This window comes from Phyllobates terribilis, unplaced genomic scaffold (genome assembly GCF_046119375.1).
Source record: "Phyllobates terribilis strain yellow unplaced genomic scaffold, ASM4611937v1 Scaffold_5__5_contigs__length_657084704, whole genome shotgun sequence".
Lineage (NCBI taxonomy): Eukaryota > Metazoa > Chordata > Amphibia > Anura > Dendrobatidae > Phyllobates > Phyllobates terribilis.
The window spans coordinates 40,330,946-40,353,692 of record NW_027362765.1 but is presented as its reverse complement, the minus strand read 5'-3'; the positions used below and the strand labels follow the sequence as shown (position 1 = coordinate 40,353,692).

Sequence of the window (22,747 nt, the reverse complement as noted above, 5' to 3'; positions counted from 1 at the left end):
AGTCCCTGTATGTGTTTCCTCCAGTTATATCCAGTAAGAGGACAACACCACAGAGATGTCCCCGTTCTCTTCTTCCTCAGGACTGTAAACAAGAAAATCCCAATGTTCCTCAGGATCATCAGGTAGATGGAGAGAAGGTGTCATGAGATCTCCCCTATGATGTGTAGACTGCTGTAAAGGTCTTGTGTTCAGTCTTGTTTTATCCACCAGTATTATATGTTTTATACTTGTGTGATGAGAACGGTGGAGATGACAGGATTAGAGCTGATCATAGATGTGACTTCTCCATCTGTCTGTGACTTTTACAATATTTGTTTTAGGGTAAAGATCTGACCCATATTAATACTACAGACACATATGTGAGGGCTGGTGAGCCGTGTGAAGAGGAGATTCCTACAGATAACTGCCGATGTGAGTAATAATCACTAAACGAGTATGAATGTAGACAGGGCCGGCATCCCCACCCGGCGCAAGTGCCGGGACCCTGAGCAAGCTGGGGGGCCCACTCGCCATCAAGTACATTGGCACGCTATGGGGCCCATGAGTGGGGGGGGGCCCGGTGCCAGCTCTGGCATCAGCCTCCCCCGTTGCTCTAAACTGTTTGCAATACTTACCTCTCCCCATTCCCGCTGCTCCTGCGTCTTCTGACTTTGTGACGTCTCAGGGCAGAGGATGCGATGAAGTCACTACAGTGCTCCTTCTGCGCTGAGCAATGCTGAGTCAGAAGACGCTGAAGAGACAGGAACTGCAGCTAGTGGGGAACGTGGAAAGGTGAGTATTATTTATTTTTCTATATGGGGCTTATTCTGTATGGAGCATTATATGGGGCCCATTCTGTATGGAGCATTATACAGGACCATTCTGAATGGAGCATTATATGGGGACCATTATTCTGTATAGAGCATTATATGGGTCCCATTATTTTGTAAGGAGCATTATATGGGTCCCATTATTCTATATGAAGGAAAATATGGGGTCCATTATTCAGTATGGAGCATTATATGAGGCTCATTATTCAGTATGGAGGAATATATGGGGTCCATTATTCTGTATGGAGCAATATATGGGGTCCATTATTCTGTATGGAGCGCTATATGGGGCCCATTATTCTGTATGGAGCATTATATGGGGTACATTATTCTGTATGGAGCATTATGTGGGGTATATTATTCTGTATGGAGCAATATATGGGGTATATTATTCTGTATGGAGCATTATATGGGGCCCATTATTCTGTATGGAGCAATATATGGGGCTCATTATACTGTATGGAGCTATATATGGGGCTCATTCTACTGAATGGAGCAATATTTGGGGTCCATTAAACTGTATGGAAGACTATGTGGTGCCCGTAATACTATATGGAGCACTATGTGGTGTCCATAATACTGTATGGCTCCATTATTCTGTATGGAGCATTATATGGGGTACAGTATTCTGTATGGAGCATTATATGGGGTACATTATTCTGTATGGAGCATTATATGAGGTATATTATTCTGTATGGAGCAATATATGGGGTATATTATTCTGTATGGAGCATTATATGGGGTCCATTATTCTGTATGGAGCAATATATGGGGCTCATTATACTGTATGGAGCAATATATGGGGCTCATTATACTGTATGGAGCAATATATTGGGCCCATTATACTGAATGGAGCAATATATGGGGTCCATTATACTGTATGGAAGACTATGTGTTGCCCGTAATACTGTATGGAGGACTATGTGTTGCCCATAATACTGTATGGAGCACTATGTGGTGTCCATAATACTGTATGGAGGAATATGTAGTGCCTATAATACTGTATGGAAGGGTATATGGGGCCCATTATATTGTATGGAGGACTATACTGTCCGGTCTGCACTGTGCGCTGCGAGGATTCGCCGGTTTCTCCACAAAAACCTGGAGCCGGCCCTGTATGTAGAGTTAGGGATTATCAAAAAATCTGATTTAAAAGTAAAGCTCATTTGGATAGAGGTGTGGAGTATATTTTATATGGTGGATGGTGTGTAGAAAAGAGACAGGGAATATTTAGATTTTTTTCCGTTGGACAGGGTAATTAACTCCTTTACCCTCCAAGGCTGTTTGCACCTTCATGACCAGGCCAAATTTTACAATTCTGAACACTGTCACTTTATGAGGTAATAACTCGCACAGATTCTGAGATTGTTTTCTCGTGACATATTGTACTTCATGATAGTGGTAATATTTCTTCAATATGACTTGTGTTTATTTGTGAATAAAAATGAAAATTTGGTTAAAGTTTTAAAAATTTAGCAATTTTTAAGCTTTGAATTCTCTTATGCCCTTAAATCAGAGAGATATGTCACACAAAATAGTTAATAAATAACATTTCCCACATTTTCTAAACAGCAGCACAATTTATAAAACAAAATGTTTTTATTTTGGAGGTTAGAAGGGTTAAATTTGACCAGCGATTTCTCATTTTTCCAACAAAATTTACAAAACCATTTCTTTAGGGACCACATCATATTTGAAGTCACTTTGAGGGGCCTTTATGACAGAAACTACCCAAAAGTGACACTATTCTAAAAACTGCACCCCTCAAGGTGCTCAAAACCACAAGAAGTTTATTAACCCTTCACATGCTTCACAGGAACTGAAGCAATGTGGAAGGAAAAAATTAACTTAACTTTTTGTCACAAAAATGTTACTTTAGACCCAATTTTTTATTTCCACAAGAGTAACAAGTGAAAATGAACCCCAAATATTGTTGTGCAATTTCTCCTGAGTACGCTGATACCCCATATGAGGGGGAAAACCACTGTCTGGGCACACGGCGGTGCTCGGAAGGTAAGGAGCACAGTTTGATTTTTTTGAACGCAAAATTGGCTGGAATCGAGAGCAGACGCCATATCACGTTTGGAGAGCCCCTGATGTGGATAAACAGTGGAAACCCCCCACAAGTGAAGTGACCACATTTTGGAAACTAGACCCCTCAAGGAACTTATCTAGATGTGTGGTGATCACCTTGAACCCCCAGGTGCTTCACAGAAGTTTATAAAGTAGAGCCGTGAAAATAAAAAATCACATTTTTTCCATAAAAATTATCTTTTAGCCACAATTTTTTTATTTTTACAAGGGTAACAGGAGAAAATTGACCCCAAAATATGTTGTGCATTTCTCCTGAGTAAGATGATACCCCATACTCTTTGTGTAGGAAAACCACTCTTTGGGCGCATGGCAGGGCTTGGAAGGGAAGGAGTGACGTTTTGGAATGCAGACTTTGATGGAATGGTCTGCTGGTGTCATGTCGCATATGGAGAGCCCCTGATGTGCCTAAAAAGTGGAAACCCCCCTACAAGTGATCGCATTTCGGAAACTAGACCCCTCAAGGAACTTACAAGTGCATCTCACTAAATTAGAATATCACAAAAAACTTAATTTATTTCAGTTCTTCAATACAAAGAGTGAAACTCATATATTATATAGTCATTACAAACAGAGTGATCTATTTCAAGTGTTTATTTCTGTTAATGTTGATGATTATGGCTTACAGCCAATGAAAACACAAAAGTCATTATCTCAGCAAATTAGAATAATTAGCAAGAAACACCTGCAAAGGCTTCCTAAGCGTTTAAAAAGGTCTCTTAGTCTGTTTCAGTAGGCTCCACAATCATGGGGAAGACTGCTGACTTGCCAGATGTCCAGAAGGCAGTCATTGATACACTCCACAAGGAGGGTAAGCCACAAAATGTCATTGCTAAAGAAGCAGGCTGTTCACAGAGTGCTGTATCCAAGCATATTAAAGTTGAATGGAAGGAAAAAGTGTGGTAGAAAAAAGATGCATAAGCAACCGGGATAACCACAGCCTTGAAAGGATTGTTAAGAAAAGGCCATTAAAAAATTTGGGGGAGATTTACAAGCAGTAGACTGCTGCTGTAGTCATTGCTAGAGATGAGCGGTGTTCGACTAGAACTGTTCGCCAATCTCAAATTCGAGCTGTTTTGGGCGGTGTTCGAGTTGTTCGACGAACCCGAACGATTTGCAAAAAATTCGGCTGTTCGAGGTTATGTTCGATAACTGTTCGTGCACCAAAAGCGTGTCCTGCATGTCTGGCGCTATTTAGAGCACCAATCATGCAGGGATTGTCTGCCACTCACTGTAATGCCACAGCCATGGTGGTTGTGGCATTACAGTGATTGCCCAAATCGATGGGAACAGTGCCAACAGTGAAACATGAAAAGCCGGCAATTCATCAGCGGCATACACCGGTACCCGACAATTTAGAACCGAAAGAATAGAGCTTCACACATACATTAGATAGATATAAACATGTCAGCCACATATATACGAAGTACAGTGACAGTGTTGCTTACTGTACTTGTCATTTAGTGTAAAGGATTTATCAAAAAAAATAATAGTGTTTTCATGCACCGTCTCTTTAAAAAAGCCGGCCGGCAATTCAGCAGCGATACCTGACAAGTTATAACAGACAGAATAGAGCTTCACACATAGATTAGATAGATAGAAACATGTCAGTCACATATATATGAAGTACAGTGACAGTGTTGATTACTGTACTTGTCATTTAGTGTAAAGGATTTATTAAAAAAAATAATAGTGTTTTCATGCACTGTCTCTTTAAAAAAGCCGGCCGGCAATTCAGCATCTGTACCCAACAATTTAGAATAGAAGGAATAGAGAATCACACATAGATTAGGTAGATAGAAACATGTCAGTCACATATATATGAAGTACAGTGACAGTGTTGCTTACTGTACTTGTCATTTAGTATAAAGGATTTATTAAAAAAAATAATAGTGTTTTCATGCACTGTCTCTTTAAAAAAGCCGGCCGGCAATTCAGCAGCGGTACCCGACAATTTAGAATAGAAGGAATAGAGAATCACACATAGATTAGATAGATAGAAACATGTCAGTCACATATATATGAAGTACAGTGACAGTGTTGATTACTGTACTTGTCATTTAGTGTTAAAATAAAGGATTTATTTAAAAAAAAATTGCCGTGGGGATCCCCATAATTTTAGGCTCTAGCGGAGGTTAACCAGACGGCTGGGGCAGATGTTTGAAGCCTGGGAAGGGGGTAATACCCACGGAGCTTCCCAGGCTACTAATATCAGCCCCCAGCGTAATACCTAGCCTTTACTAGCTATTAAAATGGAGGACCCCCCAAAAAAATGACGTGGGGTCCCCCCTATTTTAATAGCTAGCAAAGGCTAGGCAGACAGCTGGGGGCTGATATTAATAGCACAGGAAGGGAGCCATGAATATTGGCCCCCTCCCAGGCTAGAAACACCAGCCGTCAGCCGCCCCAGAAATGGCGCATCCTTAGGATGCGCCAATTCTGGCACTTAGCCTCGCTCTTCCCACTGCCCTGTAGCGGTGGCAGTGGGGTAATAGGGCTGGGGTTGATGTCAGCTTATAATGCCAGCTGACATCAAGCCCAGGTTAGTAATGGAGAGGCGTCTATAAGACACCCCCATTACTAACCCCATAGTCAAAGTTAAAAGAAAACACAAACACCCAGAATAAAGTCCTTTAATTGAAATAAAGACACATTCCTTTATTGTTCTAAATTAAACCATACTTACCATGACGCCCATTCCAGCTGAAGCCAACGATCTCCTGCAATAAAAGAAAAATAATAAAGCAACCTCATCCTTACCTTTCCATGGTTCCCACGACAGCTTCAGCTCTGCTACATCGAGATAACAGGCTGGACCGCAGCAGAACGCTGCCATCCAGCCTGTCATCCCGCAGACACTGAGAAGCGCAGGCATGCTTGCGCTCTGCAGTGTCTGGCTGTGACGGCATAAAGATGAGACGAGTTCATGTCCAATGAACTCGGCGCACCTCATGCACGTCACTGACAGCGTGGGAAAATTCTCCTGCACTCAGCGCTTCAGCGTGAGAATTTTCCCACGCTGTCAGTGACGTGCATGAGGTGAGCTCATTCATGTCCAATGAACTCAGCTGACCTCATGTACGTCACTGACAGCGTGGGAGAATTTTCACGCTGAAGTGCTAAGTGCAGGAGAATTCTCCCACGCTGTCAGTGATGTGCATGAGGTGCGCCGAGTTCATTGGACATGAACTTGTCTCATCTTTATGCCGTCACAGCGAGACACTGAGGAGCGCAAGCATGCCTGCGCTTCTCAGTGTCCGCGGGATGACAGGCTGGATGGCAGCTTTCTGCTGCGGTCCAGCCTGTCATCTCGATGTAGCAGAGCTGAAGCTGTCGTGGGAACCATGGAAAGGTAAGGATGAGGTTGCTTAATTATTTTACTTTTATTGCAGAAGACATTGGCTTCAGCTGGAATGGGCGTGACGGTAAGTATGGTTTAATTTAGAACAATAAAGAATTGTGTGTTTATTTCAATTAAAGGACTTTATTCTGGGTGTTTGTGTTTTTTTAAATACTTTACTAGAAATTCATGGTGGTCATGTCTAATATTGGCGTGACCCCATGAATTTCGGGCTTAGGGCCAGCTGATAATGCCAAGCTGGCCTTAACCCCTTTATTACCCAGTGAGCCACCGCACCAGGGCCCTGGATGAGTTGGGTACAGCGCCAGAAGATGGCGCTTCTATGAACGCGCCATTTTCTGGGGCAGCTGCGGACTGCAATTTGCAGCGGGTGGGGCCCAGAAAGCTTGGGCCTCCCTGCGCTGCGGATTCCAGCTCCCAGCTGCCTAGTTGTACCTGGCTGGGCACAAAAATAGGGCGAAGCCCCACGCATTTTTTTTTTAAATTATTTCATGAAATTCATGGAATAATTAAGAAAAAAAGGGCTTCCCTATATTGTTGTGTCCAACCAGGTACAAATAGGCAGCTGGTGGTTGGGGGCAGCCCGTCCCTGCCTGCTGTACCTGGCTGGACACAAATATAGTGCGAAGCCCCACGTCAATTTTTTTTAAATTATTTCATTAAATAATTTTTTTAAAAAAGGGCTTCCCTATATTGTTGTGTCTGGCCAGGTACAAATAGGCAGCTGGTGGTTGGGGGCAGCCCGTTCCTGCCTGCTGTACCTGACTGGACACAAATATAGGGCGAAGCCCCACGTCAATTTTTTTTAAATTATTTCAGGAAATTCATGAAATAATGAAGAAAAAATTGATGTGGGGCTTCGCCCTATATTTGTGTCCAGTCAGGTACAGCAGGCAGGAACGGGCTGCTCCCAACCACCAGCTGCCTATTTGTACCTAGCCGGACACAACAATATAGGGAAGCCCTTTTTTCTTAATTATTCCATGAATTTCATGAATTAAAAAAAAAAAACGTGGAGCTTCGCCCTATTTTTGTGTCCAGCCAGGTACAACAAGGCAGCTGGGGGCTGGAATATGCAGCGCAGGGAGGCCCAAGCTTTCTGGGCCCCACCCGCTGCAAATTGCAGTCCGCAGCCGCCCCGGAAAATGGCGCGTTCATAGAAGCGCCATCTTCTGGCGCTGTACCCAACTCATCCAGGGCCCTGGTGCGGTGGCTCACTGGGTAATAAAGGGTTTAAGGCCAGCTTGGCATTATCAGCTGGCCCTAAGCCCGAAATTCATGGGGTCACGCCAATATTAGACATGACCACCATGAATTTCTAGTAAAGTATTTAAAAAAACACAAACACCCAGAATAAAGTCCTTTAATTGAAATAAACACACAATTCTTTATTGTTCTAAATTAAACCATACTTACCGCCACGCCCATTCCAGCTGAAGCCAATGATCTCCTGCAATAAAAGTAAAATAATAAAGCAACATCATCCTTACCTTTCCATGGCTCCCACGACAGCTTCAGCTCTGCTACATCGAGATGACAGGCTGGACCGCAGCAGAACGCTGCCATCCAGCCTGTCATCCCGCAGACACTGAGAAGCGCAGGCATGCTTGCGCTACTCAGTGTCTGGCTGTGACTGCATCCAGATGAGCCGAGTTCATGTCCAATGAACTGAGCTCACCTCATGTACGTCACGGACAGCGTGGAAGAATTCTCCTGCACTCAGCGCTTCAGCATGAGAATTTTCCCACGCTGTCAGTGACGTGCATGAGGTGAGGTCATGTCTAATGAACTCGGCTCACCTCATGCACGTCACTGACAGCGTGGGAAAATTCTCACGCTGAAGCGCTGAGTGCAGGAGAATTCTCCCACGCTGTCAGTGACGTGCATGAGGTGAGCCGAGTTCATTGTCGGCTCATCTGGATGCCGTCACAGTCAGACACTGAGGAGCGCAAGCATGCCTGCGCTTCTCAGTGTCTGCGGGATGACAGGCTGGATGGCAGCGTTCTGCTGCGGTCCAGCCTGTCATCTCGATGTAGCAGAGCTGAAGCTGTCCTGGGAACCATGGAAAGGTAAGGATGAGGTTGCTTTATTATTTTACTTTTATTGCAGGAGATCGTTGGCTTCAGCTGGAATGGGCGTGATGGTAAGTATGGTTTAATTTAGAACAATAAAGAATTGTGTCTTTATTTCAATTAAAGGACTTTATTCTGGGTGTTTGTGTTTTTTTTTTTAACTTTGACTATGGGGTTAGTAATGGGGGTGTCTTATAGACGCCTCTCCATTACTAACCTGGGCTTGATGTCAGCTGGCATTATAAGCTGACATCAACCCCAACCCTATTATCCCCTGCCACCGCACCAGGGCAGCGTGGAAGAGCGAGGCTAAGTGCCAGAATTGGCGCATCCTATGGATGCGCCATTTCTGGGGCGGCTGACGGCTGGTGTTTCTAGCCTGGGAGGGGGCCAATATTCATGGCTCCCTTCCTGGGCTATTAATATCAGCCCCCAGCTGTCTGCCTAGCCTTTGCTAGCTATTAAATTAGGGGGGACCTCCATTTTAATAGCTAGTAAAGGCTAGGTATTCAGCTGGGGGCTGATATTAGTAGCCTGGGAAGCTCCGTGGGTATTACCCCCTTCCCAGGCTTCAAACATCTGCCCCAGCTGTCTGCTTAACCTCCGCTAGAGACTAAAATTACGGGGAACCCCACGCCAATTTTTTTTAATAATAAATCCTTTATTTTAATACTAAATGACAAGTACAGTAACCAACACTATCACTGTACTTATTATATATGTGACTGACATGTTTCTATCTATCTAATCTATGTGTGAAGCTCTATTCTGTCTGTTATAAATTGTCGGGTACAGATGCTGAATTGCCGGCCGGCTTTTTTAAAGAGACGGTGCATGAAAACACTATTATTTTTTTTGATAAATCCTTTACACTAAATGACAATTACAGTAAGCAACACTGTCACTGTACTTCATATATATGTGACTGACATGTTTCTATCTATCTAATCTATGTGTGATTCTCTATTCCTTCTATTCTAAATTGTCGGGTACAGATGCTGAATTGCCAGCCGGCTTTTTTAAAGAGACGGTGCATGAAAACACTATTTTTTTTTTTAATAAATCCTTTGCAGTAAATGACAAGTACAGTAAGTAACACTGTCACAGTACTTCATATATATGTGACTGACATGTTTCTATCTATCTAATCTATGTGTGAAGCTCTATTCTGTCTGTTATAAATTGTCGGGTACCGCTGCTGAATTGCCGGCCGGCTTTTTTAAAGAGACAGTGCACGAAAACACTATTATATTTTTTAATAAATCCTTTACACTAAATGACAAGTACAGTAAGCAACACTGTCACTGTACTTCATATATATGTGACTGACATGTTTCTATCTATCTAATCTATGTGTGATTCTCTATTCCTTCTATTCTAAATTGTCGGGTACAGATGCTGAATTGCCAGCCGGCTTTTTTAAAGAGACGGTGCATGAAAACACTATTATTTTTTTTAATCAATCCTTTGCAGTAAATGACAAGTACAGTAAGCAACACTGTCACAGTACTTCATATATATGTGACTGACATGTTTCTATCTATCTAATCTATGTGTGAAGCTCTATTCTGTCTGTTATAAATTGTCGGGTACCGCTGCTGAATTGCCGGCCGGCTTTTTTAAAGAGACAGTGCACGAAAACACTATTATATTTTTTAATAAATCCTTTACACTAAATGACAAGTACAGTAAGCAACACTGTCACTGTACTTCATATATATGTGACTGACATGTTTCTATCTATCTAATCTATGTGTGATGCTCTATTCCTTCATGTCTAAATTGTCGGGTACCGGTGTATGCCGCTGCTGAATTGCCGGCCGGCTTTTTTAAAGAAAGCGTCTTCTGAGCAGTTTGTGAGCTTTTGGACACCTTTGAAGGTGTTTTCTATGTGTTCCTATGTGTTTTTGTTTGCCTGCCATTGGTTTTAACGGTGTTCGACGGTGTTCTAAGGTGTTCGACGAACAGTTCGACGAACAGTTCCTCGAACATCCCGGTGTTCGACGAACCGAACCGAACCCGAACACTACGGGGGTGGCTCAACACTAGTCATTGCTTCAAGAGCCACTACACACAGACGTATACAGGGCATGGGCTACAAGTGTCCCATTCCTTGTGTCAAGCCACTCATGACCAATAGACAACGCCAGAAACATCTTACCTGGGCCAAGGAGAAAAAGACCTGGACTGTTGCTCAGAAGTCCAAGGTGTTGTTTTCAGATAAAAGTAAATTTTGCATTTCATTTGGAAATCAAGGTCCCAGAGTCTGGAGGAAGAGTGGAGAGGCCACAATCCAAGCTGCTCGAGGTCTAGTATGAAGTTTCCACAATCAGTGATGGTTTGGAGAGCCATGTCATCTGCTGGTGTAGGTCCACTGTGTTTTATCAAGACCAAAGTCAGCGCAGCCGTCTACCAGTAAATTTTAGAACCCTTCATGCTTCCCTCTGCCGACAAGCTTTTTGGAGATGGAAATTTCATTCTCCAGCAGGACTTGGCACCTGTCCACACTGCCAAAAGTACTAATACCTGATTTAAAAACAACAGTATCACTGTGCTTGATTAGCCAGGAAACTTGCCTGACCTTAACCCCATAGAGAATCAAGTCAAGAGGAAGTTGGGACACCAGACCTAACAATGCACACGAGCTGAAGGCTGCTATCAAAGCAACCTGGACTTCCTTAACACCTCAGCAGTGCCACAAGCTGATCGCCTCCATGCCATGCCTCATTGATGCAGTAATTGATGCAAAAGGAGACCCGTACAAGTATTGAGTGCATTTACTGAACATACATTTCAGTAGGCCAACATTTCGGATTTTAAAAACATTTTTCAAGCTGTTCTTATAAAGTATTCTAATTTACTAAGATAATGACTTTTGTGTTTTCATTGGCTGCAAGCCATAATTATCAACATCAACAGAAATAAACACTTGAAATAGATCACTCTATTTGTAATGGCTCTATATAATATATGAGTTTCACTTTTTGTATTGAAGAACTGAAATAAATGAATTTTTTGATGATATTCTAATTTCGTGAGAAGCACTTGTATCTAGATGTGTGTTGAGCACCTTGAATTCCCAGGTGCTTCACAGAAGTTTATAAAGTAGAGCCGTGAAAATAAAAAATCTAATTTTTTCCACAAGATTTATTATTTAGCCCCAATTTTTTTTATTTTCTCAACCGTAACCGGAGAAATTGCACAACAGATTTTGGGGTCCATTTTCTCCTGAGTACGCTGATACCTCATATATGGAGGGAGGAAAACCACGAAAACCACTGTTTGGACACATGGCAAGGCTTGGAAGGGAAGGAGTGACGTTTTGGAATGCAGACTTTGATGGAATGGTCTGTGGGCGTCATGTCGCCTTTGGAGAGCCCCTGATGTGCCTAAACAATGGAAATGCCCCACAAGTGACTCTATTTTGGAACTGATCTACTGTTTCCTGGTATGTGAATTTTATAATATAGTGGCATACGTGAGTTGTGTAGAGTGCATCAGGTTTGCATACGTGAGTTGTGTAGTGTTCATCAGGTTGGCATACGTGAGTTGTGTAGTGTACGTCAGGTTGGCATACACGAGTTGTGTAATGTTCGTTGGGTTGGCATACGTGAGTTGTGTAAGTCAGAAATTAATTTAGTAGTCCATGGATGTGTGATACAGTCTGAAGCATTCTTTTATACACAGGCCAGGTTTGTTGGGGCAGGTGTCGCATTGATAAGTGGTGTCCTTGTGTATCCCCCTTTTGTGACATACTCGCCACCTCTTTTGCGACCCTCCTTTTTTGTGCTTTGATGGACCTCCCCTGGGAAATGTTGGCCTGGTACGATACAAGCATCTTCAGTTCCGGAAGTACTGGGAACCGCTTCTTCCTGATCTCCAAAGATTAGGGCTTGATCACTACCTCCTGGAACTGACGGTACGACATACCGGTCTGGCTTGCACATCGTGATAGCACGAAAGCATTGTGCATTGCCATCTGTACGATGTGCACGGCCAGCTTCTTGTACTACACCTTGGCTTTTCTCTTGGCGCTGTACGGCTGGAGGACTTGATCAGAGAGATTAACTGCCCCCATGTTCTTTTTGAACTCCAGTACACAGTGTGGTTTGTGGACCTGTGTAAAGGTACCTTGTACAGTGTTGGGGGTGCTGTCATTACCATGTATGGTGGTCAAGAAAATAACATCCCTCTTGTCCTTGTATTTGACCACCAGCAGGTTGTCGCTACATTGGGCTCTGCTGTCACCCCTTGTGACCATCAGCCCAATTAGCATCTTATAGAGGCCTCGCTGATTTTTGCGGACAGTATCACAGGCTGTGGTACCTCGCGCAGAGAGGGACGTGAACAGTGGAATGCTGGTATAAAAGTTATCTATATAAAGGTGATAACCTTGATCCAGCAGTGGGTGCACCAAATCCCACACAATTTTCCCACTCACTTCCAGGACAGGAGGGCATTCAATCCAAGAGTCCTTCCCTTCATAAACCCTAAACTTGTGGCTGTACCCTGAAGGTACTATCACCCAGTTTGTACAGCTTAATTCCATATCTGGCCCTCTTACTGGGCAGGTAGTCCTGGAATTTGAGCCTCCACTTGAAATGGATTAGGGACTCATCCATGCAGATGTCCCTTTGGGGCAAGTACACCTCAGCAAACTTGATGCTGAAGTGATCAATGATCTGCCGAACTTTGAAAAGACGGTCAAACTTTGGGTCATCTCGGGGGAACACCGTGCATTTTCATTGTAATGCAAACATTTTTGGATGGCCTTAAAACGTTTACGGGTCATGGCCATTCGGAACACTGGAGTGTTGTATAAAACATCAACACACCAATATTGCCAAAGTTCTGGCTTCTTCATGTGAAGGACCAGGCTCCAAAACGTCAATTCTACTGCGTCTACAGGAGTCCACTCAGAAAATGATGAAGGGAGGGTTTGTGCCAAAAAATTGCTGGGCGTACAAATTTGTTTGGCCTGCCATGAGGTTTACAAAATCCTCAGAGAAAAAGACTTTGAAAAAGTCCATCTCTGTAAGGCAGGTGGTGTCAAATTTGTTTCCTGATTGTGCCACAAAATTAGGAATCCATGGGGATGTGGTGTGTACAGGTTCAGTAATGGTGGGTTCTGGTTCAGTTTCTGTCCTGGGGTGTCTGCGTGGCGGTTCAGCATCACTTGAGGAAGAGGAGGAGGAGGAAAAATAAAGGAAGGTGGGATTCTCTCTTTCACTATCAGTGTTGGAGGCAAGGAAGGCGTAATACAGTGATTGGGACGAGCGAGACATTTTTTTTACATATCTGGTGTTTGTGTGAGTAACAAATTTTATTCAGGTGTGTTTGGTGTAAACTTTTTTTTATTTAGAAAAGAAAGAAAAAAACCAACAACCGGAGGTTCATCATTGATGTGCGTCAGTGATCAGCGCTCGACTGCTGTAAGACGGACGCACGGATCATTCTTTTTTTTTTCCGCGCTGACACTAACTCAATTCAGTAAAAAATACCGTAGGAGACAACGATTTCTATGGTATGTTTTTATTCTTTATTGTCTGACACTAACTCTAACTCAATTCAGTAAAAAATACTGTAGTAGATGACTATTACTATGGTATATTTTTACTGTCCCTAATCTAATGCAATCAACTAATCTAAATGATTTTCTTTTCACAAAAGCAAAACAACAACCAGAGGCCTGTCAGTGATGTTTGTCACCAACCAGCGCTCGACGATTGGACTGTGCACACATAGATGTGGTGCAAAAAGGGGATGGGAAAAAAAGTCCTTGCCAAAAATGAGCACAGGTGCAAATCAGTGGTGTACGTCTGATCAGCAGCTCGGCGACTGCAGGATGCACACAGAAAGTGGCGCAAAGGGGGATGGGGGGGGGAAATAGGTACTGAAAAAAAAAAGTCATGGAAAACAGCGAGCACGAGTGCAGATCAGTGATTTGGGTCACTGACCAACGCTCGGCTGCTGCTGGATGCACGCACGGAGGTGGTGCAAAGGGGTAGCAGGGAGATGGACAGGGACACAGTGAGCACAGATGTTGATCAGTGATTTGCATCACTGATCAGTGCTCGGCGGCTGCAGGATGCATGAAAAAAAAAACCTGCCATAAATCAAGCGATCAAGTACTGATCAGCACTTGGTGGCAGAAGGGGGGGCTTGGGAGGGGAAAAGGGGGGAGAGGTGGATTAGGAAAGATCGGGCAAGGATCAGGGATCAGGAACTCTTCTTTCTTATTCTTTTCAGCAGGAGCAGCGATGCACTGGCAGTAGCAGCAGCAAGTGTGATGCCACAGAATTCTGTGGCACCACAAGGCCCAGCACGGCACACAGAGAGACAGAGTGACCGCTCTGTAAAAATCTGCAGCTAGAATGAGGAAGTACAGGGCCAACACTGCCAGGTCACACCGCGTCTGTGTGCTCTGGTTGGTGCGATCAATGTCATAGTCGATCGCACCAATTAGAGTTGGCTTTGGTGAGGCTGGTGTTGCTAGGCACCAGCCTAGGGTCAGTGCTCTTACCGCACCGATCCTAGGCTGGACATCAGTGTTTCAGGCAATCTGATTGCCTGAAACGCTGCGATTGACTGTTCAGAATTGAACAGCCAATCACTGTGATCGTAATTGTGGGGGGCGTCGCCACCCCGGGACGAAGACTCCATGCGCCCTGTGGTAAGATGGTGCTGGAACGTTAATGCGATCACCGCGACTGCGGTTGTGGTGCCGCATTAAAGATATGACGTATCCAAACGTCCAAGGACATTAAGCACCAGGCGACCTGGATGTATGGATACGTCCAAGGTCGTAAAGGGGTTAAAATTTTTATATTATATTGTTTTTTTTGTTATATGATATTGGATTGTACTAACATACTGCATATTGTGCCACTGGAGAATAAATTTGGGTTTAGACTCAGGCCTCCCTGTCTGCCATATGGTTTGCAATTAGATGCAGCTCTCTGGAGAGCAAGTTGTGAGACACACAATGTGTGATACAAACTTACTCCGATTTATTTGGGATGTGTTCAAGTTTTTATAGTTTCTAGAAGCATATCAAAACGTTCAATAGAATCAGAATTAATAAACCAATCATCAGTAATAGTAAAAGACCAATAGAAATATTAGTGGTGTGGCATATAACCAATCACAAGTAATACACACAATAGAACAAGTTTCAATTACGTACTTATCTTTCATTTTCTGAGAAAGCAGCTACATTCCTAGGCTAAGTTTCGGGGAGAGGGGAAGGGATTTGGCTTTAGAAGAGTGGACTTTTCAAGATTGGTTTATGGAAGCCATGTTACTTTTCAAGAGCTTTTGAGATACTAATGATGTAAAAATCCTCTAATTTTCTGTGGACAGATGCTAGAACTGAGCGGGGGCTCGTTTTTTTGGGATGAGTAGAAGTTTTTGCTACATAACTTGCATTTAATACAGAAACATTGTAAAATAACATGTTAAGGTTATTTTATCTGAAAATAATAATTGGTTTTACTCTTGGCAGATATCTATATATGGAAATCAGAGGGACAACTGACGTCTTCCATTTCTAAATCAGATGACCTTGATTTCACACAAGATACAATTAAAGATCTATCATTTGATCCTTTTATTCATGTCCTTTCATCAGATTCATTACAGACTATTAAGAAAGATAAAAGTTATAAAAGTAGTATTACAAACCAAAATGCTCTTGCAGCAAAGAATCCATTTTCATGTACAGAATATAGAAAATGTTTTTCCCCTAAACCGTCTTTTGTTACACATCAAAAAATTTGCACAGAGGACAAAAGATTTTCTTGTTTAGAGTTTGGGAAATACTTTAACCATGAATCAGATCTCATTAAACATCATCAAATTCACACAGGTGAGAAGACCTTTTCATGTTCTGAATGTGGGAAATATTTTAACCAGAAATCACGTCTTGCTAGACACCAGAGAACTCACACAGGGGAGAGGCCATTTTCATGTTCAGAATGTGGGAAATGTTGTGCAGATAAATCAAAGCTTATTAGACATCAGAGAGTTCACACTGGGGAGAAGCCATATTTATGTTTGGAATGTGGTAAATGTTTTACAGAAAAATCAAATCTTCTTACACATCAGAGAACTCACACAGGGGAGAAGCCATATTTGTGTTCAGAATGTGGGAAATGTTTTAACCAGAAAATATTTTTAGTTGGACATCAGAGAATTCACACAGGCGAGAAGCCATATTCATGTTCAGAATGTGGGAAATGTTTTACACAGAAATCAAGTCTTGTTGGACATCAGAGGAGACACACAGGGGAAAAGCCATATTCATGTTCAGAATGTGGAAAATATTTTGCCCAGAAATTATATCTTCTTAAACATCAAAAATCTCACATAGAGGAGAAGCCATCTAGACGTTAAGGAATGTTATACTTTAAAATCATATTTTGTTGTCCATCAAAATAAAAAAACATGGAAAAAAAGAAATACAGGCAGTCCCCAACTTATCAACAACTTCTGACTTGCATGCGACCCATAGTTACAAATGTGAGATGTAAAAAAGACCAAACTAATATTTACCCAGTTACTCACCTCTCCAGCCACCCCACTGCTTGTCATCAGGTCAGCTGGAGAGGTGAGCAATGAGGTGAGTGTTAGTTAAAAAAATAACTATTCACCTCTTTGGTATTCTTTCTACTGTCACATCTCCACCTTTTCACTGTAGGCCAGGACTAATAAACATGTTCATATTGCAATTTTCTGTATATGATCCATTCCTTCTTTTTAGAAAAATCTGATGTGATCTATTTATTTTTTATGTTTCTGTGATAAGTATAGTAGTTTTTTCACCATTAATGGGAACTGATTCTCTTCATTATACCCCAGTACACATATTATTGGTCATAAGGGGACTTTTGATTTAAAATATTTGCCCTGTGAAGCATAACAAAAAATATGATATTCCACAACTTAATCTGACACTTTAGATTTCTCTCCATAAAATTGCTCTAAAAAGTACATTTCCCCCATATTAGGGCGAAGTTTAGTATTGCTTCTACTCATTGTAATTCTTATTCCACCAAGTCATATTAAACCGTTTGTGTTGGTTTTTCAAAAATGGGTTTTATCCCAAGTGTTTCTGCTTCTAAAATTTTAATCCGAATATAAGTGGCAAGGCATGGAACTCAATGAATTAATGATTTTATCCAAACCTGCTGTCCATAAATTTCCAAGATTCCAGTTGTAAAGCCATGAACTAGTGTATTAACACGATGGAAGCTAGGACCGAAGTATCCAGCCACGGAGCCCAGATTCTCTCATTCTTGGCTCTGGCGTTTCTTGTAGAATAAATCACTTTCTCATACAGTTCTGTAGTAATGACTTTGTTAATCACGTTTTGTAGGAGGGTTCGTCTGAATCCATCTAAATGTTAACAATTTATGTGCAAGAAACAATAAACTTCCTACCGCAGTTTTACCGTGTGTGTTTAGTGTCAGTTCTTCTACATACCCTAATAGAAAACCTTGGTGTCTGTGACCAAACCTGCTGATTATGATTTATTTACAATTGTAATAACTTTGCCCTAAAAGGTTTTAATTACCCCACTGTGTTTCATTGTGCTAGTCCACATCTCTGAGCTGGAGGTGTCCAGGGAAAATTTTGGAACTGCTCAACTCAGGAACTTAACTTTGGAAGGTACACTGGAAAATGTAAAAGTGGTAAATGTTGTTCCCCAGGAACCGGTTTTCAGTTTTCACGTTTGGCCAGGCATAATGATTTGTTGTGTCAAGGGACCAAAGTGAGGGGCCAGGTCAAAGAGCACCTCCTCAAGGCACGATCCAGGGGGTATAGTCCGGTGACTCGGTGAAACAATTTAAACCTGGGGATCGGGTGCGGGTCTTGATGCTCACAGTGGGGAACAAATTTCTCGCCAAGTGGCAAGGGCCCTATGAAGTGATGAAAAGGGTTGGTGAGGGCTACTATAAATTTTATCAACCATTGGAAAGGAAGCCCTGCCAGGTATGTCATATCAGCTTGGTCAAGCCTTAAAACTGGGTTCACTGTGAGTTGGCAGATGGTGCCCAGCCCTTGGCTCTGGGCAGAGGGAGAGGATATGTAGCAAAGCCAGGTAGGACAGGGTTAAATCCCAACTCTGCAGGGTTTGATTAGAGACACCTGCAATATGTGAACATATAAATCCTCTAAAATAACTTTTATTTAAAGATTATTAAAAAACACCAATACTCATGCAATAAAAAATATGTTGATGAATAGTCATCAAAGTGGCACATATCCTTTAAATGGAACCTGTCATGTCCTATCTTATATGTAAACTGCCCCCATTGAGTTGTTAGTGATGCAACGTGCATCACTAACATGCTTTTTTTCATTAAAATTGGCATAATATCATGAGTATATAGCACTTTATATACTTATATCATACCTGCTCGTTTAGTCATAGGGGTGTGATCCTCGCATTGTCAGGGGTGGCGCCGCCCATGCATTTGAATTCTGCTTCCAGCTCGCTCTGAAGTATGGGGCGCTTGCGCAGTATGATCTGGCCAACCAGCAAAGCTTTCAGCGCTGGGAGCCGCGCATGCGCTATGATGAGCGGCTCCCCGCGCATGTGCAATGAGGCTGTGTAGTTCCCAACTTCACTGCGCATGCGCTGTGACGCAGAAATACCAAGGGTGTATGATGTATTGTAAAACAACACTGTGAAAACAGCATTTCTTCTTAATCACCCAGATGTCTAAATTCAGGAGAAATATACTAATGTCCTTATGTTGGCTATGTGTTTTTCTTAGGTTGGTCAAGAAGGACAGACTATTGTTTAAGTCTGCATGTTGACATTTGAGCTGATATTTACTGAAACGTATGGTCTGTTATCTCTGGTGACAGGGTCATGAAACAATGATGTTTACTAAAATGCTGATTACATATTGTCCCAGGCCACCTACCTTATTGACTAGCTAAACAGGAGGGCAAACTGCAGATCAATTAGATGTTCTAACAATGTAAGTTAAACTCATCTCACCTTCCCTCTGACCTGTGGATAATGTCTAAAAGGGCAGTTGTGGATTATAAAAGGGTTCTCTGCTTCTGCATCAGAGTCTTTTTACAAAAACACAGCCAAGAGAGACTTGAGGGCAGCAAGCAGAACATATAGCTCCATCAAGAGTAATACAGATCTCCTACATTGAATATCACTGAACTCTCAGAGACGTTATGAAGAAATCCAGGTTGGGACACTCGGGTCACCTGACCACATATCTCATTGTTCTATCCCAGGCGGGCCAGCAGAAGGGTGAAACTGTGTAATTTTGCACCATCTTGGGTATTTGCTGGGACTGTTTTATGTGTTTATTGTTCGCTTTGTGGTTCAATAAAGTATTGCCACACTGTTTTAACCTTACCCTGTGTTGTCTGAGTAGTGTTACGCCCAAGGAAGACACCTCAATCATAAATGTATATTGACATTAATATGGTTGTCAGCATATTAATGGCCATTCTTGACATTACATATCCAGTCAACATAGAATTGAAACCAGAAGTTTACATACACTATACAAAAAGACACATATGTATGTTTCTCTCAATATCTGACATGAAATCAGAATAACCCTTTACCGTTTTAGGCTAATTAGGATTACCATCATTTTTAATATTAGCCAAATGCCAGAATAATGAGAGAGAGAGAATGTTTGAAGGAATTTTTATTACTTACTGCAAAGTCAAAAGATTACATACATTTCATTAGTATTTGGTACCATTGCCCTTAAACTGAATGACTTGGGTCAAACGTTTGGTATATCCTTCCACAAGCTTCTCACAATAGTTGTGAGGAATTTGGGCCCATTCCTCCTGACAAAACTGGTGTAACTGATCCAGGTTTGTAGGTCGCCTTGCTCGCACCTGCCTTTTCAGCTTTGCCCATAAATTTTTTTTCCAATTCTTTATTTTTATTTTAGAATCAAAGAAGTGACACAGTAAATACAGAATTTAACTATTTTCTCTTAACAAACAGAGAAAAAATACAAATCACAAGTCAAAAAACAAACCCAATTACAGGAGAGTATCAGTGATGTTTTAACGCATCCTTAAAAATTTAACCAATTCTTGAGGTATACCGATGTTGAGTATGCAAAAGGAAAAACTGACAAACCCATTCCCATCAAGATACAACTCTATAGGGCAACGTGCCCCCGAGGCTCCTTACAAAATTTGGCAATATATATGGAAAGTTAATATTGTTACCTACAACACCTGATAGTGGTTGGCTATTCAGTAGAACACTGTGGCGTCCCCCAGACACCCAGGGATCAAGAGGCGATGTCACCCCGTATATTGTGTCCACGGTGCCCAGATCTTCATGAACTTATCGTGGGTCAAAGAGTCCCAACTTGTCAACTCTTCTAACCTGAATAGGTCTCTCATTTTGCATTTCCATTCTTCTAACGTTGGTGGGGTTTGCTGTTTCCATTTAAGGGCAATTAGTTGTTTTGTCGCTCCTAACATTAGAGGGGCCAATTCATGCTTTTTTGGGTGGAAGTTGTCTGTGGGGAGGGACAAAAGCACCTCTGCAGGCGTCAAATCTGACTCAAGTATTTTGAGAGAGTGCATAACCCCCACAACCCCAGACCAAAATTGTCGGAGGGCCGGGCAAAACCAGAAGATATGAGACAAAGTGCCTCGCTCTCCCTCACACCTCCAGCATTGAGGGGAAATAATTAGCCCCAAGTTTATCCGGCGTATAGTATCAGCGCGAGAGCAATTTGTACGCCATTTCCTGGGATACCACACAACGTGAAAAACCATGTGAGTTGAGACAAATCTTTTGTTTATCCTGTGAAGAAAGCTGAATATTCAGTTCAGTCTCCCAGGAGTGTAAGAATAACGGTAAGGCATTGTCTGCCATATTTGAGAGATTAGAGTAAAGTTTAGATACAATTTTCAAGACAGAATGGTTAGCTTTTGTTAGAATCTCTAGCCAGAGCCATTTAAAGCGGGGTTGAGGTAGCTTTTTAGTCAAATTCATATAATGGGCAATATGTAGATGTTGTAAATAATTGAGTGGGTGTTTCCCGGCCTCCAATGGCCAACCCTTAACACAAAGGATTTTCCCCTGTAGCAAATGTGAAATGGGTTTTTGTGGTAGGGATGACCACAGTTCGTAAGGATCTGTAAAATCCGGAGAGAAGAGGTAGGGGATAAGTCCTATTGGAATTTTGTCTATAAAATTACAAGTTGGAGCGCTGATTGGAATCAGTGTACGTCTGATTTGTAGAGTTGCTAGGAGAATATCCCCCAATCCCTCCTTTGGAAGGGGGCAATCTGTCCATAAATATTTCGATGAATGTTTTCCCAAGATTTGTATTTCAATGTGCGAATCATGACCCTTCTCCGCCCATCTTATTAATTTTAGCCAATTTGCTAGGAGGATGGCTCGATGATAGAAGGTTAGGTTAGGTAAACCCGCCCCTCCCCTGCATTTAGAGCGTAATAAGAGTTTTAAAGGTAGTCTGGCTTTTTTGTATTTCCAAACAAATTTGGCTATTAATTGGTTGAGAGAGTTTATGAAGGAAACGGGGAGTTGGATCGGGATCATGCTCATCACATAGAAAATCGTGGGGAAAACATAGGACTTAAACACATTAATCCTACCGAGCCTGGACAGAAGAGGGGTATCATAGGAGCGTAGGAGAGTTTCCGTTTGTCCTATCAATGGGGAGAAATTATGTTGGAAAAGTGTGCTAGCATCATCCGTTATATATATCCCCAAATATTTAAGTTTGTGTTGTTGCCATTTGAAGGGGGCAAGGCTTTTCAGGATTTGTACGTCCTCTCTGGGTACTGAGATATTAAGAGCCTCCGATTTATCCAGATTAATCTTAAAGTTGGAAAGTTCTCCAAATAAAGAGAAGAGTTCCAAAATCTTGGGGACTGCCATTTTGGGATTGGATAAAAGAAGTAAGAGGTCGTCCGCGAAGGCAGCCGCCTTCAACTCCAAATGGTTGATCCTAAAACCTACAATCTCAGGCTGTTGCCTGATTGCTTGGATAAATGATTCCATCACAAGGACGAATAAAGAAGGAGAGAGAGGGCAACCCTGCCTAGTGCCGTTAGTGATATTAAAGGGCGCTGACAAAGTCCCATTCACCCTGACCCGGGCAGTAGGGAAGGTATACAGTGACATGATTGCGTCTATGAAAGGAGAGGGAAAGGCGAATCTATGCAGAACGCACGCCATATAGCGCCAACTGATGCGATCGAATGCCTTTTCAGCGTCCGTGGAGAGTAATATAAGCGGTAAACGATTGTGCCTGGCATAAGAGATCGCCTGTAAGACTTTAGTAGTATTATCCCTTCCCTCTCTTCCACGAACGAAACCAGCCTGATCAGGGCGAACCAGGTCAGCCAACACTAAATGTATTCTATTG

General features: G+C 42.3%; 2 protein-coding genes across 2 annotated transcripts in view; both read left to right on the top strand.

Moving 5' to 3' along the window:
* Window positions 1-395, top strand: part of LOC141270685 (gastrula zinc finger protein XlCGF66.1-like) — a 39,088-nt gene extending 38,693 nt beyond the window's left edge. The window contains exon 5 of the mRNA XM_073680782.1: window positions 25-395. Coding sequence (XP_073536883.1) covers window positions 25-146 — 122 coding nt within the window. The 3' untranslated portion in view covers window positions 147-395. The remainder of the gene's footprint in view (window positions 1-24) is intronic.
* LOC141271421 (uncharacterized) lies at window positions 250-17,747 on the top strand. Its single transcript, XM_073681503.1, has 3 exons — window positions 250-276; window positions 321-411; window positions 15,838-17,747. The coding sequence occupies exons 1-3, from the start codon at window positions 250-252 to the stop codon at window positions 16,725-16,727; spliced, it is 1,008 nt and encodes a 335-aa protein (XP_073537604.1). The 3' UTR covers window positions 16,728-17,747.
* The last annotated feature ends 5,000 nt before the right edge of the window (window positions 17,748-22,747 follow it).